Genomic DNA, 22,268 nt, shown 5'->3' on the forward strand with positions numbered 1-22,268 from the left:
CAACAGTGAGAGGCCCGCGTACCACACACACACACACACACACAAAATAAATAACAATAATAAAAAACAAAAAACTAGGGTTTCTGTGACATAACATTATTTCTGACACAAAGAGACACAAATTCAAAAGTCAAATTCTCTAACTAACCAAAATAGCAACATTCTATCCTCATGCACAATCTACTTAAAGATTTACCTGAAGAGAGAATAAATGCTTTTTCAATGGAAAACATTTAGTCAAAGTATTAGATTTCTATACTGTTTCAAGCAATTAAAGTCACTCTCTCGTTAGACAATGTGTTTTCCCCCAAGTCGTGTCTTTCTCCAAAAGAGCAAAGTAAATGATTTGCTTCACACCACCACTTGAATAAACTAAGAAAGGCCTTTCATTAAGAAGGATCAGCCCAGTCATGTCACCACGATTACTGAGAGGCACACTCTCTCACCCTCAGTGACGCACACACACAAGCCACACTTGCTGAGTTTTCTACAGACAACCAGGCTTCCCAGTAGAGAGCGGGGCGGTCTGGCTGCCCATCAATTTTCTATCCAAAGACCCTCTGATCTGGGAAACCTCAGTCATCTCTCTATTTGCCATTTGCACTTTCAACTCTACCCAGTGACCCCAAGTCCATACGTGCAGTCATGTACCCCTGTGCTGAGGCATGGAGTTGAGCCCTGGCAAGGCCACGGCTAAGATGACCGTCTTGCTAGTGTGGGAAATGGTGATTGCCGAGCCCCTCCACATCCTTGGCACCACGGCTCGCTGGTCACCCTACTGCAGTACGCGGAACGGGTCTTGGGAGGCACCCCAATCACAGTTCAAAAGCCTACAGATTCCTGACGATGGAGCCAGAGAGGAGTCGGTAGGAAGAGCAGTTTAAAAAGTGCAAAGAAAGATTCACAGCTCCTTCCTAAAGCACACCACCTCATTCCACAGGTGGGAAGGAGGCTGCCTGAGCGGCTGACTGTCGTCTGTGGACCTCACTTAACCTGCTATGAAATAACCAGGCAAAATAGAAGGCCCTGAATCAAGGCCAAACTATATCTTCCAATACCACTGGACGAGAAATCCAATGTCCTTACAGAAGCTGGACTTTAAAATTCTTTGTCTCACATGGATAGACAAGAGTGTTTCTGTCAGACTCTAGGTGCACCTCAGATTATCTCACTGTGTGTTTACCTAAGTGGATCATACACTCCTGAGAGTAAAGAGTGTGCTCGTTCCTTTTTTTAAACCTCTCTAACCAGAGTGCCCATGTGCACGCGTACACACGCACAGCCTACAGAGCGCCGGGCAGCTGTCCACACAGGTGGAAGGTGGTGTCAGCACATGATGACCACCGAAGACCACAGTGAAAGGTTGTCCCGTTACCGTGTGTCACAGCTTTCCTCCCACTGGCCATGATGCCGTCACAGAGCTGGATGATTTTAGGAATTCCAATGATCTGTTTTGAATGATAGCGTTCATAAGACAGTAATACCAGGAAGAAAAAGATGTTTGGAATAATTGCCTCTGATTCCCTAGAAACAAAAACATCCATTTAGACGCTTCCTTTTAAAATGAAGAAACATAACCAATATAAACAGCATGAAATTACTCTCGATTCAGAGTTGAGAGAGCACACGTGAGAAAACGAGAGAGCGCGAGGAGGGATGAGTGGGCGCTGAGCTAAAGGACCCTCGGGACCCAGTTTAGTCCAGCTGACGTCCTCCCGCGTTCTCGGCTCGGGGTGGGGCTAGCACGTCTTCTGGGGCTCCTGGGCTAAGTGAGGGCCTGGAGAAGGTGCCCAACAGGAGAAAAAGTAACTGACACCCAAAGGAGAAAAAGTAACCTGCCTCGAATCACATGGTCGAGAACAAGAAACTATGCCTCCAGACCCAGGGGACTCTCAGAACACTTCCCTCTGCACTAAGTTTCCCTAACTACTTATCAGTTAGTTCAGAAACTGAACAACTTTAACTTTCTATAATTATACTTATAAGAGGAAGTATTCAAACCTTACAGTCTAGCAAAGAAAAACTGCAATTAATATAAGTACAGCGCATAATAATTACCTTCATTAAAGACAACTATATCCAAAAACTGTCTTCTCTAAGATTAGAAAAATTAGTGCTCTATCAACTGAGATTTCACTTAGAAAACTATTATAATTAAATGCTTTGAAATATGAAATGAAAACTGACAACACGTGATTATCAGATGCAGAACTACTTCTCAACACGTCTTGAGATGCTCATTCATGAATTTTTATTAGAAACAAAAATCCACAGCATGTTAATCAGATTTCCATTAAAAATAATGCTTAGCAAAAATGCCTAACAGCCCTTTTAAGACAAATGCTCATCCTATACGTAGGGACCTCCCTGGCGGTCCAGTGGTTAAGACTCCGTGCTTCCACTGCAGGGAGCACGGGTTCGATCCCTGGTCGAGGGAACCGAGATCCCATATGCTGTGCAGTGCGGCAAATGACATAACATAACATAAAATTCCGTGTAATTATGTAACAAGGACAAGAAATCTAAAATAGCAAAACACTATTACCTGAACTGGCCTACTTCAATGTATTCAAACTGCTTCAGCACAAATCCAATGAACACCTACAGGCAGAAATACACAATTTTTACATAGTAATTAAAATGGTGCGAACTAGGTTATTTTTCTTCATCCTCATCTGTATAAACCTTTAACAAGTTTCCTGACAGTACATTTGTTTGTGCACAAGGACTCAAACGTATTCTACCGTCAGACTAGACAACTTCAGGACACTTCCAGAAGTCCCTCTAAACACATTTACTGAACACTGAGGTGACACCTGTTGGGAAAAACAGATGATGAATTCCAGGAGCCCCAGGCAGCACCCACAAGGCACAGCAGCAGGCCTCGTGTGCTCCAGCTCACGGCAAGCCGCACAGCACGGATTTCCTGAAACTGGCTTAGGAATAAAGATGCCCAAGTGAGTCCAACTTCTCCCCCAGCGCCCCCAACATTCAAAGGAGCTGGGTACCGAGGGGTGCGGAGGGGAAGGTGGCCTTGAGAAGCAGAGGCAGGACCCTCACGACTGGCTTACAGCCAGTTCTGTGTCACATTCCAAGTGCCCGAATTCACTCTCCAACCTGAAGCATGGAGCTTATCTCCAGTTTCCTCCTCGCCCCCGGGTGTGATACAGACACACAGCAGGTGCTCAGTAAATCACTATCTGAACTGAGTTAAATCACTTGCCTGTTCTATTGATAGTTTTCTATCCTTGTCCATAAAAACTGTCAAGGAACCCTAAGAATTGGGGGGAAAGGGCGCTGAGTGACAGAAACAAATCGGAACAAACGTGGGGAGAGAGCACCCATGGCAAGAAAACCTAACGCCACCAAGTAAGAGGCAGAAAGTGCTGGGCTCGCAGTGAGGCCCACACATCAGACCAGCTGTGCGCGTGCGCAGAGACGAGCACAGCACGGAACTCTCTCTCGACGCTTACGTATCAGATGGGGACTTTAGAAACAGAGAAGAAAGCAACAAAAATCACTCCGTTTTGGAGAAGGGCTCTGGGTAGAATGACTAAAGACAGAATGTGATAAAGGCCTGTCTGACCAGGGTACGGCCGAGTGGGGAGCTGTGTTCTTTCTCTATCTGCTGACGGCAGCCCCAGCAGAGACCGACCACCACCTGAGAGAATCAGTTTCCTCCCAGGACGAGTCAGAAGGGGGAAACCGAGAAAGGCGGCCCGTGTCCTGATGGGAGTGCAGCCAGCCCGGGCTGTGCTCTCCCCTGGAGCAGCAGGCGCGGGGGAAGCCCGGAGAGGCCCCACCTTCCCAGGCTCCCCTCGCGTGCCCGCGCCTGCCTCCCTCTCGGCCACGGCTGCCCCCCACTTCAGATGAGGGCTTCTCTCCACCCAAGCACCTGCGTCAGAGCCCGGGAACCGTCCCGCAGTGAGCGTTGTCCCCAAGGAAGGAAACGGCTCTTTGGACGATTTTCCTCGGAGAACCAGAGCAGAGGGCAGGACAATGAAAATGCTGGGTCAAAACGGAGCCCCCGCCCCAAGCCCGCTCTCAACAGGTGACCCCCCCCCCCAAAAAAAAACCCCGACCCCCGCCCCCCAGGGGGCCCCCCCCCCCCCACCACCACCTGTGGGGAAACCAGCGTCCTGAATGTGTTTGCTCGCTTCTCCTGTTGAGTTTCTCAAGGTGCGTGGCCGGTGGGTGGTTAGAGACCAGTCTCTGCTGGGGCTGTCGTCAGTGGACAGAGAAAGAGCACAGCTCCCCACTCAACCGTACACTGGTCAGACAGGCCTTTATCAAATTCTCTCTTCAGTCATGCCACACAGAGCCCTTCTCCAAAACGGAGTGATTTTTGTTGCTTTCTTCTATCTTTCTGAAGTCCCCATCTGATATGTAAGCATCGAGAGAGGATCACCTCAATGACAGTGTTACACCACAGATACAGTGGTGTCTAGAAGGGAATGGAGAATTGCAGTATTTCCTATCTCATAGGAAAGTAGCGCCAAATCACAGCCCAACAATGACAGTCACATTTTGACGACCTAAAGGCAACTTTCTTTGCAGTGAACTTGGCTGGCGTGACGCTTGCTTTAAGAGAATTCGCATCACAAAATGACACAGCTTTCCAGAGTCGTACCCGTGGCAGGGAGGTCTCACCTGGTGGAAGCAAGCACAGACACTCAGGGCCGGCCCAGACAGCCGCCACGCGGGGACCCAGGGGCCGGGGGCCAGCCACTGCCCAACAGATCACATTCCCTTTCAAATAGGTGAGCTACCCCTAGATCGCTTGAAACTGATCTTCCTTGATAAGCTGTTTAAAATAAGACTCTGGATTCTGCAGAAATGTCCCCCCAGCAGTAGATCTCAACGACAATGTTAAGTTCGGATTAACCTTGGAGTGGGGGAGGGTGAGTGGCCGGGAAGAGCCGTGGGCAGATTTGTAAAGGCCGAGCCTAGCCTGGAGAGCTTGGGCGAGGGTGCAACGCTTGCTGAGGCCTGCGCACGCCAGGCCTCCCGTGTCAACCAGTGGGTGAGACAGATGAGACGCAGCCGCTGGTGGGGGAAAGAACGGCGCATTTCTTTAAGGTAGACTTCAGCATCTTTCCAAGTTCATGTTTATTAACTTATGAACAGGTGCAGTAGATGAAAGGTAAACGCGACAAACCTGATCGGAATCCAGAAGGCAGTAGTTAACCCGTAACTGAACCAGCTGCGCCAGCAAATCCAAAACCTGCTTCTGTAACTGCACAGAGGTTGTTGTCGTGTACTGTTTTAAAGCTTTTATAACAAGAGGCTCAAATAAACGAATGTGATTATGAATAGCATTCTACGAAAAAAAAGAGAAAGCAAGACTCCGTAAGTGAGTCTTCCACTGTAGGCAGCTTGAAGCCCCCAACCTGCAACGTGCCCAGCGTGCACCTGTCGGCTCCCAGTTACCTTGTCCGCGCGGTTCTTTGCGACGCTGGTGAGGTTTGTCTTCAATTGGGTAGACACTTTCTGGAGTACGTCAAACCACCTGCCAGGCAGAAAGAAAGGTGAGCAAAGAATACCCTTAAATACTCTCCTAGGTATCCAGCTATACTCCAGGTCAAACTAATTCAAATTCACAAAATCAGAGCGTTTTAGAGTCAGAAAGAACTATAATAGCCACTCAGTGTAGCGGCATCAAGCTCTTCCTTTAGTGAAGATAATTAGGTGAAACAGAGTTTACAGCTGACCGACAGCCATCAAACCTTGTCACCTGCAGCAGGCTACCCGAGACAGCGCTTTCCTCTGCTACAGGAAACTCACCACTCAGCCCCGTGTGTAGTGGGGCCAGAGAGGTGATGGTCATTTGAAAGATTCAGTGATCTAGAAGATACCACTTGATTTCCTTGGGAAAAATTTTCTTTACATCAATTATACCCTTTTCTCTTTAAGAAACACAATATTAAATGACAGTAATCAGACACCTGCTTGTTTTATTTATACCCCATATTATTAGACAAAGTATTTAAAGAATCTTATTCCTGAGACTTGGAAAAATAGTAAGTACGTGACCAATTAAAGCCCGAAACGTGGACATTTTCCTAAAATACTCTAGTATTTTAACTATAGCTGTTTTATCACGACATCTATATAAAGAAAAACCAGGAATTCTATTGTTACTACAGAGTAGTAACTCAAATATGCACGAATAATTGATGGTAATTTAAGAAACAAATACTGTAATTCCAGGCACCATAAACAACTATAAATTTGAGTGAAAACAGACTTTTAGCCATAAAGTTACAAAACAGAGAGTAATAATACCTATGCCCTCTACACACTAGCACTACTGAGCCACCTGAGTTACAGGCCCCAAAGCGCCACCAACACACAGGAACTTACTCTAAAGGGAAATGTCGTCATGCGCCCTGGGGAACAGCGTGTCCCCTTTCTGGCTGGCTGACGAATCGGCAGTGAGTGCGCTTCCCGGGAAGCCCGCTCAGCACTCCTCTCCCCCGGCCCGGCCCTGCTAAGATACTGAGGCGCCCGCAGTCTCACCCACTGGACCACATGCTTCTCTGGAGGCAGGGCCATGCCTTCAGCATCCTTGCAGCAACCACATTTTCTAGAGTTCTCTGAACACAGGAGACTATCAGAAGGTTACCCTGAGGTGTCGTGGTCCTGTTCTGCCTGCACCATGTTCCTTAGGCTGGCGTCGGCTAAGGCCTGGGTGAAGTGGGTGTACGGAGCCATGAAGCAGTAGTGGTACAAGCCCGGCCTCACGCTGGAAGAGCCAAGGCGCTGAGCGCGGCCTTGAGACTTGCTGGGGTTGGAAGATAAGCCATCAAACTGGGAGGCCAAGTTTGTCCCAAAGAGAGTCTTCAACAGCTAGAGTGGAAGAATTGAAGCCATCAACATCTGAAGTAACACAGAATCTCCCACACAGATATCAAATCCACCTATATATAACTGGGTATGTTAGCAAAACTTCAGGTTGCACAGGACAGTGGAGGGATACCAGGACACCAGCTAAGTGACAAGAGGCCAGCACAGCTTCTGAGATCCTCTGCCCCCCTGGGGGCGAGCGTCCTCCTCCTGGACCATGAGGGAGGAGCAGCCCTCTTGGCCAGAGAACAGCGGAGTGAGCAAAGGCGGGACAGGTGGGGCTGCCGGACGCGCCACCAGCACCACCTTCTGAACGACGGGCAGCATTACATCAGCGTGCTGGGGTGAAGGGCTTAATAGAAACTGCTTTCTGACCTGCTGGACACAAACAGTTGCCATCACTGGTTCTCGACTGAAGCAGGATTTCAGGTACCCCAGGATCTCTTCGACACACTGCAAAGGACAGGCAGCAAGACATTAAAGTAAGCAATTCACAGATACGTGTTGTGGTGAATTCTGCGCGGAGGGCAGGCCACTGGACAGCTTCCGTTTAAGTTGTGTACAACAGTAAGCGCCAGAGGACAGTCAGAAGAAGCTTTTCACGTACTGCCAGCAGAGAAAGTCAGCAAAAAGCATGGAAATCTAAGCAGCCATGTCTCACCCTTCCTTTCATGCATTTATACTTTCTTTCTCTCACTCATCCAGAAACTGGGCATCAAGGATCTGCTGTGCCCTCGGCATCCAGCCCTGTTGTCAGGGCAGGAGCTCAGAGTCTACAAAGGAGTGAAAGCCCTGCATTTGTGGGGCCCTTGCAGAGGTTCAGCTGAACGTAGCACATACTACATCAAGTGTGATTTACCACAAAAAGCCCTAGACATTTCCCTTTAGCGTAAGGTCCTGTGTCCGACAGCAACCTGCAAAAATGACCAAAATGACTGCCTTCAAACGACTGTTCTCACAAACTGTTTTTACCAGCCTCAGAAATGAGGTCCATGTTATCCAAGGTGCCTGAAGACATGAACGGTCCAGGCACCAGCATCAGCAGCTCCCCCCTCACCGCCCACCTGGTCCCCAGACACTGCGTCTATCAGACCAACTACATTGAAAAGGCCTCTCACTCCATTTGTTTGGTATATTTCCTGCACTAAAAAGCAACAGATTTCTGTTGATTTCAAATACTCAGGACCATGTATTTTTAAGATTCTGATTTATTCCTATTGGACTAGGTATCCAAAGCTATACTCTGCAGGGTTGAGTTTGTTCCACGTCACCTTGTTTTCACTAGCTCATAGCAGGCAACTAAGAAGTGCGAACCGGAAGAATTACAACCAGAGCCTTCACATCACAAGTTACCTAACAAAGAACCACGTCTCTTAACAAACACGTATGAAATGCTCCATGTGCGACAGAAACTGAGTTATAGGCGCTGAAAACAGGTGAGAAGAGGATGCTGCTGTTAGCAGCCTTCAAGGAAACAAGTCCCGGGCACGAATATTAACATACAATACGATGAAGGGAGACTTCCACTGCTGGCCAATATGCAGTAAGAGGAACCAGATTTACCCTACAGCCAAACAACCAAAAAAACCCAATATATGAATATATGAAACCACAGTTCCAAGACAGTGACCAGGAGGCACTGGAGGACAGGCATCCCTGAGAAATGGGAAACCAGCAAGTCAGCCCTACGACTGCCCCACTCACTGCCCTCAGAGAGCTCCTGGGTGGTGGCACAAGGGCGAGGGACAGAGCAGAGCTCAGGGGACCCCCCGAGTCGAGGAGGAGCTGAGAGTCTGGGGAAGTGGGAACAGTGAGGGCTCCAAAGAAGAGAGAGCTCCCGGAGAGGACTCTGTAGACCGGGGGAGGCCCTGGGAGCCACTCAACACGTGCGTAAGGAAGGGTCAGAGGGCACAGCGCTCCGAACTCACACAGGGCTGGAACAGTGACTGCTCTCCCTAACCGGGTTTATGGGGCGCCGGCTAGAACCAGGGAGGTCTTGCCTCGGTGGTGGAAGAATTAGCCCTGGACTAAGCACTGCTCCGACCCACTGAGTTGACATGTGGAAAAAGTAAAAGGGACAGTGAGGAGAAACAGAAGACGATGTGTACAATGATTAAAGCCAGGTAAGCTTTATGCATATCGAGAAAAAGATGGAGAGAAATGGGGCTTCCCTGGTGGCGCAGTGGTTGAGAGTCTGCCTGCCGATGCAGGGGACACAGGTTCGTGCCCCGGTCCGGGAAGATCCCACATGCTGCAGAGCGGCTGGGCCCATGAGCCATGGCCGCTGAGCCTGCACGTCCGGAGCCTGTGCTCCCCGACGGGAGAGGCCACAACAGTGAGAGGCCCACATACCACAAAAAAAAAAAAAAAAAAAAAAAATGGAGAGAAATGAAAACAAAGGAACTTCACTGTATTCCACTTCTAAGAGACACGTGTTTAAGGAGGGCTATTGGTAACTCACTTTGAAATTCATTAGAAACTAAGATGCCCCGGTAGCTGGACAGGTGGATCCAAACACAGCAGAGCAAGTGGACAAAACAGTAACTGCTGGATCTGGTCGTGGACACAACACGGGCACCCACCACACGACCTCTTAACTCTCCCGTGTGCTTGAACATGTCCCCACAACATGTGGGTGGTGCAGGGAGGTTACTGGGCTTGGAACCAAAGTCCATGAGCCTCAAGCACAGCTCTGCTGCTTCCTGAGGCACCAGAGGAACAAGCCACACCCCAGAGACTGCTCTGACCTTGCCATGTGCGACGGTCAAATAAAGTAAAGGACTCTGTCAACAGTTTTAAACCCACCAATTTTTTAATTCATCTGGGTCTGAGCTAATTTACAGCAAAAAGTGAAAACAGGATACAAATAGAACCCCGCCCCTGGCAACTTCAGGCTAAGACAAGAATCAGACTCAAGTGCCCAGACTGCAGAGCCTTCGCCCCACTTTGTGAATGTGCCGGGATGGTGGGGTTTCGCCCTGGAGGCACTCGGCCCAGGGTACACTTCAAGCGTGCCAGCTACAGCTCAACGAGAAGAAAGGAAACACAAACCTTCCCGATGTCCTGCAGTGTTGCCAACTCTAGAATCTGAGAGAGAACATCCAAGGCAGAGCGCAGAAAAGCCCCAAACTTTTCGGTGTTGCTCTGAAGATCCAAGGTGACCTTGGGAAAGTGGAGGGAGAGAAGGCACACATGATTGCTGGCAGCATCCCGGTCACCTAACACAGACGCACACTGTCTGCTGTGGTGTGTTCCCTAGGCAACGCGACACTCACCATGGGGGGATGGTGGGGGGGGGGGGGGGGGGTTTCTGTTTGCTTGTTTTTAGCACCGGGAAATGCCTTGGAAAGGAAATTACTCTTCCGGATCGCTATATAAACACTATTTTCAAAGGCGTCTTCCAACGTATACTGACGCTACTGAAAGAAATAATTCCTAACCTTCTATCATAATGAGAAAAAGAATGTTTAATGCCCAGCATAACCAGTGCCTGATAAGCAGCATATCAAAAAATATGAAACACATGTCTTCTTCCACCCATTAAGATCCCTGGGGGAAATCATTATCAAATTCAGATACAACCTTTCAGTCTGGCTACAACAAAATATTAAATTAGTCTTAAGAGGTATTAAGTTAAGATCCTAAAGGACCCAACTGAATTAAATTATGTAGCAATTTCCCCCATTTAACAGACTGAGAGAAGGTTCAGGGCCAAAGATGTAATATGTAAGAACAAGGGTGAGGGGGAGGGATTGACTGTGAAAATAAAAACTGGCAAAAATCCTACAAAAGCATTACAATAAGTAGATAGGAATTTGCTCACTGAAATAAAATCTAACCACCCCTGATGAAAGAGGAAACACTTTCTGGGCAAAGGGAGAGGAAAGCAGGTGAGAGACAGACACAGAAAATGAACATGTAAGTGGATCTCAACACTGTGGCCACTGTCACATCAACCTGAGGGTGTTCACAGTAGGCCAAGGAAGGAAGGAAAAATCCAGGAGCGAGACCCCCAAAGACCCAGGGACAGGCGACTGCATGACGCCAGGTCCCAGGGAAAAGCAGGAGGGCAGGGGTTCACCTCCAGCAGGCACAGGACTTTGAGTGGGGGTCAGGGAGAGAGCAGGGAAGGCCTTTCCTGAATAGCGAACAGATGTGAGAACTGGGGTCAAAGGGCTCTGAGGAGAGCTGAAGAAGGACTTGGAGACTGGGAAATAACGCAGCGGGGAGCCCAAGGGTCAAGCGAACAATGGAGAGTGGGAGAGCAGGACACCCCGTGGGGCAGCAGAGGAGGTGAGGAGGCAGTGATGAAGATCTCAGGACACGCCAGCCGCTCCAAACACACACACACAGTCTGCACACAGCAACTCAACCAGCAGGCGGGACTCCGAGACTCCAGGGAGGCCAAAAGTAAAGGGGTCCACCTTGGAGTCCAGGGCATTCAGGAAGGAGATGATGGAGAGGGAGGAGAGGATGGAGGGATGCTGCAGAGAACATGGGCGGGGGGTCCCCCAGAACTGAAGATGACGTACACTGAGAACAGGTGGAAAGGAAACATCTTCTCTGTGTGGGATTTTAAACATACCCTCCTCTACTTTAGAGCTTGACATGAGAAACATCCGGCTAAAGAGAGCCTCCAAATCTTCTATCTTTAAAAATTATCTATATCCTTCAGAAAACAAACCAGATAAAGTTTGTAAATGGTTTTTTAAAAATTGAGATCTATTAGTAATAAAAAAAAGGATGACCACGGGTCACATTTATGAAAAAACGTGCAAGATCTATGTGAAGTACCTTTTAAAATTACTTTTAAAATTCTTTGAATTTCATGTGCTTCTGAGGTGCCTTTCTGAGGAAACAGGAAGTTTCCAACACAAAAAAAAGCATCTCTTGGGCTTCCCTGGTGGCGCAGTGGTTGAGAGTCCGCCTGCCGATGCAGGGGACACGGGTTCGTGCCCCGGTCTGGGAGGATCCCACATGCCACGGAGCGGCTGGGCCCGTGAGCCATGGCCGCTGAGCCTGCGCGTCCGGAGCCTGTGCTCCGCAGCGGGAGAGGCCACAACAGTGAGAGGCCCGCGTACCGCAGAAAAAAAAAAAAAAAAAAAGCATCTCACACTCTGGACGGGCAGGCTTAGCGTGTAAGATATCAGTTCTCCCCAGATTAATCTACAAATTTAACACAATCCCAATGGAAAAACTCTCAACTTCCTTTGGAATTAGATAAGCTTATTCTCATGTCCGTATGCAAAAATAAATACGAATATCCAGGGAAATCCTGAGGTAAAATGGGGCAGCTGATCTCCTCAAAAACACACCATGAAGCTACAATAATCAGGAGGTGTGCTTCTAACGGACGAACAGATGGACAGACTGATATAATAAAGGAGTAAATGGAAATACAGAACTATGAGAATTTAGTATGTGACAAAGGTAGTATTTCAAAACCCATTAGTGCCAGAAAATGGACTATTTGGGAAACTGTAGGGGCAACTGGTTAGGCAGCTGGAAAAAAAACCTGTTAGACGCATACTTCATATCTAACAAATTGCAGACAGAATAGTCTAAACACACAAAAAACTGAATGGAAGAAAACAATGAAAAGCCCTGAATGAAACCGTGGGAGATTTTCCTTAATAATCTTAGAATAAGGGGAGTTCCCCGGTGGCCTACTGGTTAGGATTCTGGGCTTTCACTGCTGTGGCCGGGATTCAATCCCTGGTCAGGGAACTGAGATCCCTCAAGCCACGTGGCGCAGCCAAAAAATGAATAAATAAAATATAATAATAATCATCATCTCAGAATGAGAAAGTCCTAAGTAAGAAACATACCTGTGCAAGAGAAACAACAGCGCAGACTGCTATCCTTCCAGAAAGCTGCTTGCAAGGTTGGCCCTCGGGGGTGCCTGGGAACTCAGCCAGTAAACAGTTCCCTAGACTGACGTCAGACCCGCCCTGAGCACTGAGGGTGGCTCACTGTGCCTGGACTGCCTTATCAAACAATGTGTTGATGCTGGACCCCTGCTCTCCTCTGTGAGTGTGAATTTTGGTTTGTGAAGGCAGAGGGAGCCTCTGTAACCAGCACGCGGCTGCACCTTAGTTGAGGGCGGGGGCGGGTGGGGTCCTCCGAGCGGCCCTCGTGGGGGCAGAGGTTGCTCCAGACTCTGCTGGCATCCTTCCCCTCAGGGGCTGGCTGCGTGTCCTCCCCGCCCTGCCGTGAGGAACCCTACCACATGCTCAGTCCCACAAGACCTTCTAGCGCATCTCTGAACGTGGGCGATCTTGGGACGCCCAGACACGGCATCCATAAACCATAACGACATCACTTTGCCAATGAAAATCCTAAACTTTTGTATGATGGACGCGACCGTAAACAAAGCTGAAAGACAAAGCTGAAAAAGCTAACTGTAACTCACATCCCCAAGGTCTAACTTACTTACTTATATTGTATGTCTATAAGCTACAATCTTAAGAAAAACATCGACAATCCTCTGAAATGCGTGAATGAGTGTATTTTTACAAAAGAAGCAGTACCTTGTAGTTTGCGTGTGTAGCTTTCAGGACATCGTGCAATTTAAGGTAAGAAGGAAGGTGATAGAAACTCCCCAGTGACGAGGACTTGGTTGCTGGAACAGGCCCTGAGGTTTCAGATGGCCGAGAGGCTTTAAACACACCACACAAAATAAAAATTTTAGATCAAAAGTAAACACACACCAAGTTTAAAAAAGACTGCTGGTAATAATTATTTTTATTGTATTCTAGTAGGATAAAATTCAAATTTTTCCTGACTTTTTGATTAATTCACAATAACAAGAAATTGACGAATGAACGTAAGTAGGCTCTGAGTACCACCCATAAGACGACAAAATAAAATAGAAAGAAGAAAAAGAAGAAAAGCAGTGTGATGCTGTCATGTGTTTGGTTTGGCCTGGCTGCCTGTTTGTGAGTCAGAGAACAACTGACGTGACCTTCAGTCAATCTCAAAACCTCTCGGAGCACAAGGCTCCCAGGGGCACGACGGGGTTGACCTCTGGTCGACTTAGGTCATGAGCCCTGCAGGCAATCAAACAGGGGTGATGTGAACATGCTCTGAAAACTGTCAGGGTACACACGCTATCATTAAGCTGATATTAAATATTAAATGCCAAGCACCGTGTAAGGTTTTAAAGACTCATGATTTGGGGTCCTTAGTTTATTTAATGCATCAGAAAGATGATCAGTCACATACTGGTAACTTTGCATTTATAAAGTTCTGAAGCTTTTTAGCTGGTAAATCTTCCACTGGTATCGTCATCAATACTTAGAAAATAGTTTCTTTTAAAATGCTTTACTGCTGAACTGAATGAATAAGCATTTTCAGAACTCTTAAAAAAAAAAAAAGCTTGACATAGGGAATTCCCTGGCGGTCCAGTGGTTAGGACTTGATGCTTTCACTGCTGGGGCCTACGTTCAATCCCTGGTCGGGGAACTTAAGATCCCACGAGCCGTGTGGTGCAGCCAAAAAAATTAAATAAAGTTTTAAAATTAATAAAATGCTTAACATAAACGCTTTATAAGCAAAATGAACGGGAGAATCATGTCCGGCCCCGGCACTGTGAGGTGGTATGTGAACAGACTTGGTGGCAGCACAAGCAGACAGGCGTCTGGTCGCCTCTGCTCTGTACCCACCAAGAGTGGCACGGACCACATACGTCATAGGCAGAGTCACATGGTCACTCTGGCCCCTTCTATTCCAAGACTTTCCCCTCCAAGTGTGTGTCAATCTCTCAGGTTCGTCTCACTCAGATGATTTTATCCCCACTTTACTTCTCCCTCAGCCCTTCCACAGGTAAAATTTCCATTTCCTATTTCAGAATCCTCCACACATCAGAATCAACGATGTCACCCCACTCTATTCCTAGCCGTCTACACCCCCCTCCCTTACTGAAAATCAGTCAGTGAGAAGAGGAGAAGCGGGGAGGCACAGCGCCCTGCTGTGCACCAGACGCCCGCAGACGGCTGGGACCCCACATTGGCAAGCAACATTCAGACGTGCGTAAGACCAAAATGTGGTCTGTGTACACTCAGTAAGAAATATTCGATACCTGAAACCACACCTGGGGAAACCATTTCTCTGGCTTCATTGCTATGTATTTTATTTCCAAAAACTACCAAGCTGTAATATTAACCTTGACACGAATGTAAGCTTTAGTCCTAAACCACTGTAATACAGACAGGCACCCCCAAGCCCGCCCCCTCCCACTCCCCCGCCGTGGCCTCACACCTGGACTGGCCTCACCGCCTTTCTTGGGACTCACGGGTACAGACACCTGCTCTCCGGGTTCCTTCTCTTTTCCCTTCCGTCGGATTGGACTCAGAGAAGGCGGGTTTGTTAGAGATGGCAAGGCTGCCTAAAATAGAAAACAAACTGTGAAGGAAGTGTAACCAACACAGAACTGAAAACTATGGTATGTGCTTCTACCATTCACCCAGGCAATCCATTTCTCTTCTTTGAATCCACATTTATGCAGTTCAGACTCCGTACACGTACCATCCACTTTAGCCCACACAACAATTGCACGTGGTGGGAACTGACCCAGCATTTTCTAATGGGAGCACCATGAACGCTCAGAGACGGAGGAGCCCTCAGGCAGTCAGGCGGGGTCTCAGGAGGCCCCCGGAGCCCCGGCATGTCACCTCCAATAGCAAGCAATGGGGCTCTCTCTGGGAGCCAGGGCGTGAAACAGGGTACAAAGCAATGCTCTGAACTCCGTTTTCAAACGAGGAAATAGGCTCAGCGATGATGAAGTGACTTATTCAAGGTCACAGCTAACAAGTAGCAGAGGTAGGAGGCAACAAACCCAGACCCTCCACAAAGCCCACACTCTGCATACACAGGACAGTACAGAACGCCCCAGCCCCACACGGCAGGAGGCAGTGGCGCGGGCGCCTCAGCTCTGCTGCTCACCCCCTCCACGATCTGAGAGACACCACCCTACACCTCGGAGCCTTGTCTGCACAAAGGGCACAGTGGCTGACAGGGAAGGGCTAGAGAGACCGGGAAAGAAGCTGCCGCACCTGGAAAACACGCTACGTGAAAGGAGCCAGTCACAAAGGACACCAGCTGTGTAGCTGCACTGACATGCAATGTCCAGAACAGGCAGATGTACAGAAACAGAAAGTAGCTCAGTGGTTGCCTGGAGCTGGGGGCATGGGAGGGCCGGGGGATGACAGCCAAATGGTACAGCGCTCCTTTTTGGGTTCTACAATGGATTGTAGCGATGGCCAAATAACTCTGGGTGTACTAAAACAGAGTCATACGCTTTAAGTGGGTGAGGTGCATGGTGTATGAATGCCACTGTAACCGTATGATATGTTAACAATGCTGTTTCAGCGAGGCCACTGCGGCGGTGCAAAGGAGAGACTACATCAGCTTGGGCCAGAACAGCGGCAGTGAGCATAGAGTGAGCACAGAGAAAAGTGTACACATGTGTGTGCACCTACATGCGCGGGTATGGATATGTGTAAATGTGTATGCGTGTATGCATAGACATATATGGGCTTTCTGCAAGATACTTAGGAGAGAAAACAAAGAATTTGGTGAGCAAGATGAAGAGCTGTGATGACTCCCATATTCTAGCTTGAAAAATATGGAGTGAGAGACGGGGAGAAGCACCGGCTGGGGAGGAGACCAAGAAGTCCAGATTTAGACCGAATGAGATTTCTACGGATCGCTTAAGTAGAGGTGACCCGTGGCAGCTGGCCACACTGGACTCCGAAGACAGGTCTGGGGTCTGCCCCGCTTAGATATTGAAGACCTGAGAGTAGACCTGACTGCACTGCGCTGCCCGGTCCCACGCTACAGCCATGATCTACAGGTGGCTACTTAAATTTAAATTTAATGACAATTAAACAAAATCAGAAGTTCAGTTCCTCAGTTGCCCTGGCCACATTTCACGTGCTTGGTTGCCACATGTGGTTGGTGGCTACTGTCCCAGCTGGTGTAGATGGAGCGTTTCCATCCTTACAGAGAGCTGTGCTGGACAGCCCTGGGCCAGAGAATATGGAGAGGGGTCGCCTGAGAACAGAGCCCTGGAAAGCACGGATGGTGGGAAGAAGACTAAACTAGGAAGTATCCAGGCAGTAGAAGGGGGTCAGAGGATTCGGAAGCCAACCAGAGAGAATGCCTCAGTACAGGAGAGGTGGTCCTGGGAGATGCAGAGGGGAGGTGAGACAGGGTCTGCGAAGCACCCACGAGAGTCAAAGGCGTGTCTTGGCAGGGAGCGTTGCTATGGGGAACTGGCAGAAATCAGGCCAGCAGGGGTTAAAGAATCGACGGCCGAAGCAGTGGACTGAGTCCAGGGCCCAAGAGGTTTTGCAAAGAAGGCCAGTGTCAGAGAAGCAGTACACTAATTCAGGGGTTAAGCTGGGAGAAAGGACTCGAGAGAAGCTTGTAGCAGCAGGGGGACCAAATTGGCAGCTAGAGGAGAACCTGAGCTGTCAAGGTGGAAGAGACAGGAGAGAGAGTGAACCATCAGATACAATTACAAGTGAACTGAGCCATCTTAAATTCACTGTGTGAATAGTTTTCACTGAACTGTACTTCAAAGAAAAGCAAAACATTTCGGGAGAGACCGGCTTCAATGCTGAGCTTTCTCGGCCAACACTGAAAGTCCAAGAATAAAGCCAGGTATTTCCCTCTCACAGGTGATAGTAAATGACAGACGATACCAAATGGGCTATAAATTGGATGAGCACATCTAGGTGTTAAATCTAGTGTCACGGTATGAGCATTTTTGTTTATTTAAAGCAAAAGAGGATAAGGAAGGGACAGATGAATAAACAGAGGCATGCCTGGAGGCCCACGGAGCCAGCTGGACCAGCTGAAAACAGCTGCCCAAGCAAGGAGTTACCTTTATTGCTGGTCCAGGAGCCACATCATCCAAGACGTGTGCACAGATGTTGACCACCTTCAGCAGGTGGGAGAAGAGCTGCTCCACCATGGGCACCAGGGTCCGGTCACCCAGAGCTGGCCACACCTCTTCCTGCTTGGTGGCTGCAGGGCTGGCCTCTTCTTCGGAGGCCCACGAACTCCTCAGAGATCTGGGGGCACTGGCTGTGATAAGGGCACACACGTTACCTCCCCAGCTCCACAGCATGGGGCCAAGACGTAAGTCCTTCAGACCCGTCTACGTCGAGAGTCTGCTGGACACCTCCACCTGGAGGCCCACTGATGCCTCAGGTTCCACAGGAAACCGACATCTCCCCCTGAATCTGTGTCCCCAACCTCCATGAAGGCCGCCATCACATATCCACCCAGGATGTGACGGTGCCCCTCTTGATCTTTACAACTGAAGTTCAACTGGTGATCCCGATGTGCTGACTCTGCCCCCTTCACTCTCTTTTAATGGGTCTCTTCCCACACAACCCACAGCCACTATCTTGTTCAGACTCTCTTGATCTTGCCTTAAGTACGGGTTTCCCTAACTTCTCCTCCAATCCACATTCACGTCAGCCGAGTGATCTTCCTAAAATACTACCCAGATTGTTAGTCCCTCCCAGAGCAAACAGACTAAGTCCTCGCTAACGGAGACGGATCCCTCACCAGCCACATTCTCCATCGTCGTCCTCGCCCTCACACAATATCCACAATACTTAGCACTCAAACGTCGCACAACCTCTCACATCTGCACGCCTTCACGTGTGCTGTGCCCCGTCTGGTGTTCCCTCTCCTGCCAGCCCATAAATGTCGCTTCCTGCCCTGATCCCTGACAGAGAGTGATTACAGCCGCTCCGTGCGGCCACTGAACTTCTGTTGACGTGTGTCGCTGCAAACCTACATTCAAATCGAGAACGGAGCCCGCACACCATACTTTCTCATGGCCCCGTGCCTGCGACAGTACCTGCACAGGGTGCCCACTAAAATGAAATTAGAAATGAGTTTACCTATAGCTAACTGAGGGGCTAGATCGGGAAAGGGCTGCTTTAAAATACTCGGTACAGGATAGCTGCCTGCAGTACACATTTATGCCTGTCGGTAATGTCTGAAATTCTGACTAAAGGAACAAGCCATCCCTGGCAATGACCTCAATGCTTTTCCTCCATGCGCTCACCGCCGCCACCCCCCAAAGGAAATCAAAAGTTAAAGACCTAGAATCCCTCTTTCAACTCAGTACCAATACCTGCAAGCAAGTTCCCGGCTAAAATCAAAGCATCTTGATGGGCTGAGAGATCCAGTGGGAACCAGGCTGATGAAAGCAGGGTCAGGATCATCGTGGCCATGCCCACAGTACAGCTCTTTCTAGACTCATCAGAGGCGCTCAGTGGGGGCACTCTGAAAGCAGACATTTGCAAGATCGAACTACAGAAAAATTTTAAGATAACAGCCTTGCTTTCTCTTATGAACCAAAAGGAAGGCACATCACTGTTCATTTCATGCCAGCTCATAAAGCGATTTTACTACTGTGAACTAGCATCTTTCTTGTAACCACAGTCCCATGAAAGTCATCCGAGACAGGAAATCAGGTAGCAGATCTGACTGGAAGTATTGGAACTGGTTACTCTGATAACTTTTAACTCTCCTTCGACTGACTTAGCACGTTTACCCCAACACCAGAGTTGCTCTGAAGTCAGGTCTAATGCTGCATCTACGACACAGGAAAACCATCACCCAGGACCAGAGAACGCACCTACTTCAAGCAAAGTTAGTTGGCCATACGCCGACACACACAAGAAACCTGCAGATTTCCTTCCAAATGTGATGGTGAGTTACTAAATTTGTCTCAGTTATCAGTATACATAACAAAAGCTTACTCCTTAATGCTGTAGAAGACTCAGAATTACTTCACAGATGCTATGAGGGCCATCTACTGGAGGAAAATCATTTTTACATGAGAACTGCTAATATAAATATAATAGTTCCTAAATTACTCTTGTAACTGACTACAATTTTGCACGATAACTCACATTTGATTTCAAATGAAAAATGTTTCTAAGTTTTTAATACACAGTGAATAGTGAATAATTTTGGAGAGAATCAAGCCAATTAGAAAAGTCTTTTGCCAGCATATGCAAATTCCCTTAAATTAACCTGCAAATCATACCCTCAGATCCTCCAAAATGCTTAAGAGTGAGCATCTGACATCCATCAGAATTACAAGTAATTCAGTATTTCCCAGTAGCTCCTTCTCTAGCTTCCCACACAACTAACAGGGCAGAAGCAAATATTCCAATGGGTATTTTTCCAAAAGGTGAAACTGTTAAGGTGAGACTTAAAAAGAAAGAAAGAAAGGGATCCGTATAACTATGTTTGTATCACATAATCGTAGACAGCCATGCGCCGAGGAAAATACATACCCACAATGCCAACCTAAACTCCAAATGCAAACTGGAAAGGCAGTTGAAAGAAGACACAGAGCTTCACAGCATCCAAACTAAAGAAGAAAGGAATGAGAAAATCACACTCAAACACCAAAAAAGTTTATTAAATTGAACCTCCTTTTTCCCTTTATAAAGAGTACGAACAATGAAAACAAAATTGCGATCTGTATCTAACGATAAGACATCTGTCCTCCCATGATACAAGTTCATACCTTAGAAGATACAGCTGGACAACTGAGATACAGGTTTAAGGAGGGTCGATTATATATATCCCAGTGAGGAGAGGCCAGGAGTGATGCACCTCCTCTGCCTTGAACTTTAACCATCGTGCTCCCCGCCCCCACCAGGAATGCCCTTCCTACCCCAGCTCACCCCACCCCATCTGCTCCAGCAGATTAATGTCCATCTTCCTAACCAGACTGAAAGAGCCACAAGGGCAGGGATCCTCTTTGTTTTTACATCCCAAGCCTAGAACACTGTCTGACATGTGTAGGCCACAATAAATACAAATAATGTTTATAATATTTTGAACAAATCAAGGGAAGACCAAACTGCAGACAGCCCAAACAATATTTAAGTTTGAAAGGCACCTATATACTTATCAAGATCGTCTAATCATTATTGCCTGAGTCTTCACAACACGAAAGCATTCCTTCTGTCACATAAAATAAATGACAGGATTTAACCTGGTAATCAGCAAACTGGCACTGCTTTCGTATAACGTTCTTTTTTTCTGATTATGGAAGTTAGACTTGTTCATTTTAGAAAATTTGTGAATATCTTAAAAAGCATAATCCTAAAATTTATTTTGGAAATTTTCTGCCAATCATTTTCTTAAGTATGTAAGAAATGTGTTTAATGTGAACATTATTTTTCATAAGCAAGATCTGTCTGGGCACAGGCATACACAGTTTTGTACTGTGCCTTTTCTCACTCATCATAATCCAGATGGTCATTCTACAGATTGTTCCAAATCCTCCAAAGCATCGTGTTAATAAGTGCATAATAAACATGTCACCATCTATACAGAATTTAGTTATAAGCAGAACTTAATCAGTTTTGGACTCTTGGACATTATGGTTCTTTTACAATTTCAGCATCACAAATAATGATACAGATAGTCACATTACACAAAAATCTTTGTTGGCATTTCTGATTTTTTTCCGCTTCGTATGTATTATAAAGTCACTGAGTCAATTATTCTAGAGATATTTTAAACTTCTGATATACTACCAATTCAGATTATGGTAGTTTTTCTTTTCTTTGTTATGTCTTCCTAGACTGGCTGATTGATTGATTTTAATTTTTTGGCCGCGACGCGCGGCTTGTGGGATCTTAGTTCCCAGCCAGGGACTGAACCCAGGCCCGCGGCAGTGAAAGCGCCAATTCCTAACCACCGGACCGCTGGGGAGTTCCCCTGGCTGAATTTTTTTACAATGAACATATTTAATGTTCAGAAAAAAAAAAGTTGTTTCCATTCCCATTGGAATAAACCCAGGTTTTATTCACAGAAGCACAATTTCTTAGCAAGCCGCACATATAAGAGCTCTAATACAAGCATCCTACCGTTAAGAATTGACCACACAAACTACTGAAAAGTAACCTCATTAAGACCAACCAAAAGAGTCTTACTGTGAGCGCCCTCGTGGTTGATGTGATTAGCTCATGAGAAACTGCTGCAATGACTCTCGAAAGGTTATTTTCCATAGTGACGTCTGTTATGCTTGGTAGTAGGTTATAGCCTCTATATATTCTAATGAGAAAGAGACGTGGAGACTTATAATCTACCACTGAAGCTTATGACATTTTCAAAATTCAAATGGCACTTAAAATTTTAAGATTAAAGGCTACAAGAGGTTAAAGCAGTCTTGACGTTTAAGTTAAAGAAAGACTGGGAATAAATGTGGTCATTATTCTAGGAAAATGGCTGAAATCACCCCTCTCCTCCTCCAGTTCCCAACACCACAGCACTGGAGCAATGCTCTCTTCAACACAGCCTTGCCTGCAATCTCTCTACGTGCCCAAAGTTGCCCATTTTTCAAGCTTTAAGTTAAAAGAAATGCTTCA

General features: G+C 47.3%; 1 protein-coding gene across 1 annotated transcript in view; it reads right to left on the minus strand.

Moving 5' to 3' along the window:
• Window positions 1–22,268, minus strand: part of HTT (huntingtin) — a 135,895-nt gene that overhangs the window by 53,305 nt on the left and 60,322 nt on the right. Inside the window, exons 24-36 of the mRNA XM_024745086.1 lie at window positions 21,834–21,954; window positions 20,178–20,254; window positions 19,004–19,155; window positions 17,735–17,937; window positions 15,106–15,232; window positions 13,377–13,504; window positions 9,898–10,008; window positions 7,222–7,299; window positions 6,626–6,849; window positions 5,431–5,509; window positions 5,159–5,320; window positions 2,546–2,601; window positions 1,376–1,524 (exon numbers count right to left, since the gene is read on the minus strand). Of these exons, the coding sequence (XP_024600854.1) occupies window positions 1,376–1,524; window positions 2,546–2,601; window positions 5,159–5,320; window positions 5,431–5,509; window positions 6,626–6,849; window positions 7,222–7,299; window positions 9,898–10,008; window positions 13,377–13,504; window positions 15,106–15,232; window positions 17,735–17,937; window positions 19,004–19,155; window positions 20,178–20,254; window positions 21,834–21,954 (1,667 nt within the window). The remainder of the gene's footprint in view (window positions 1–1,375; window positions 1,525–2,545; window positions 2,602–5,158; window positions 5,321–5,430; window positions 5,510–6,625; window positions 6,850–7,221; window positions 7,300–9,897; window positions 10,009–13,376; window positions 13,505–15,105; window positions 15,233–17,734; window positions 17,938–19,003; window positions 19,156–20,177; window positions 20,255–21,833; window positions 21,955–22,268) is intronic.

Source organism: Neophocaena asiaeorientalis, unplaced genomic scaffold, assembly GCF_003031525.2.
Source record: "Neophocaena asiaeorientalis asiaeorientalis breed wild unplaced genomic scaffold, Neophocaena_asiaeorientalis_V1.1 scaffold65, whole genome shotgun sequence".
NCBI classification, from domain to species: Eukaryota; Metazoa; Chordata; class Mammalia; order Artiodactyla; family Phocoenidae; genus Neophocaena; species Neophocaena asiaeorientalis.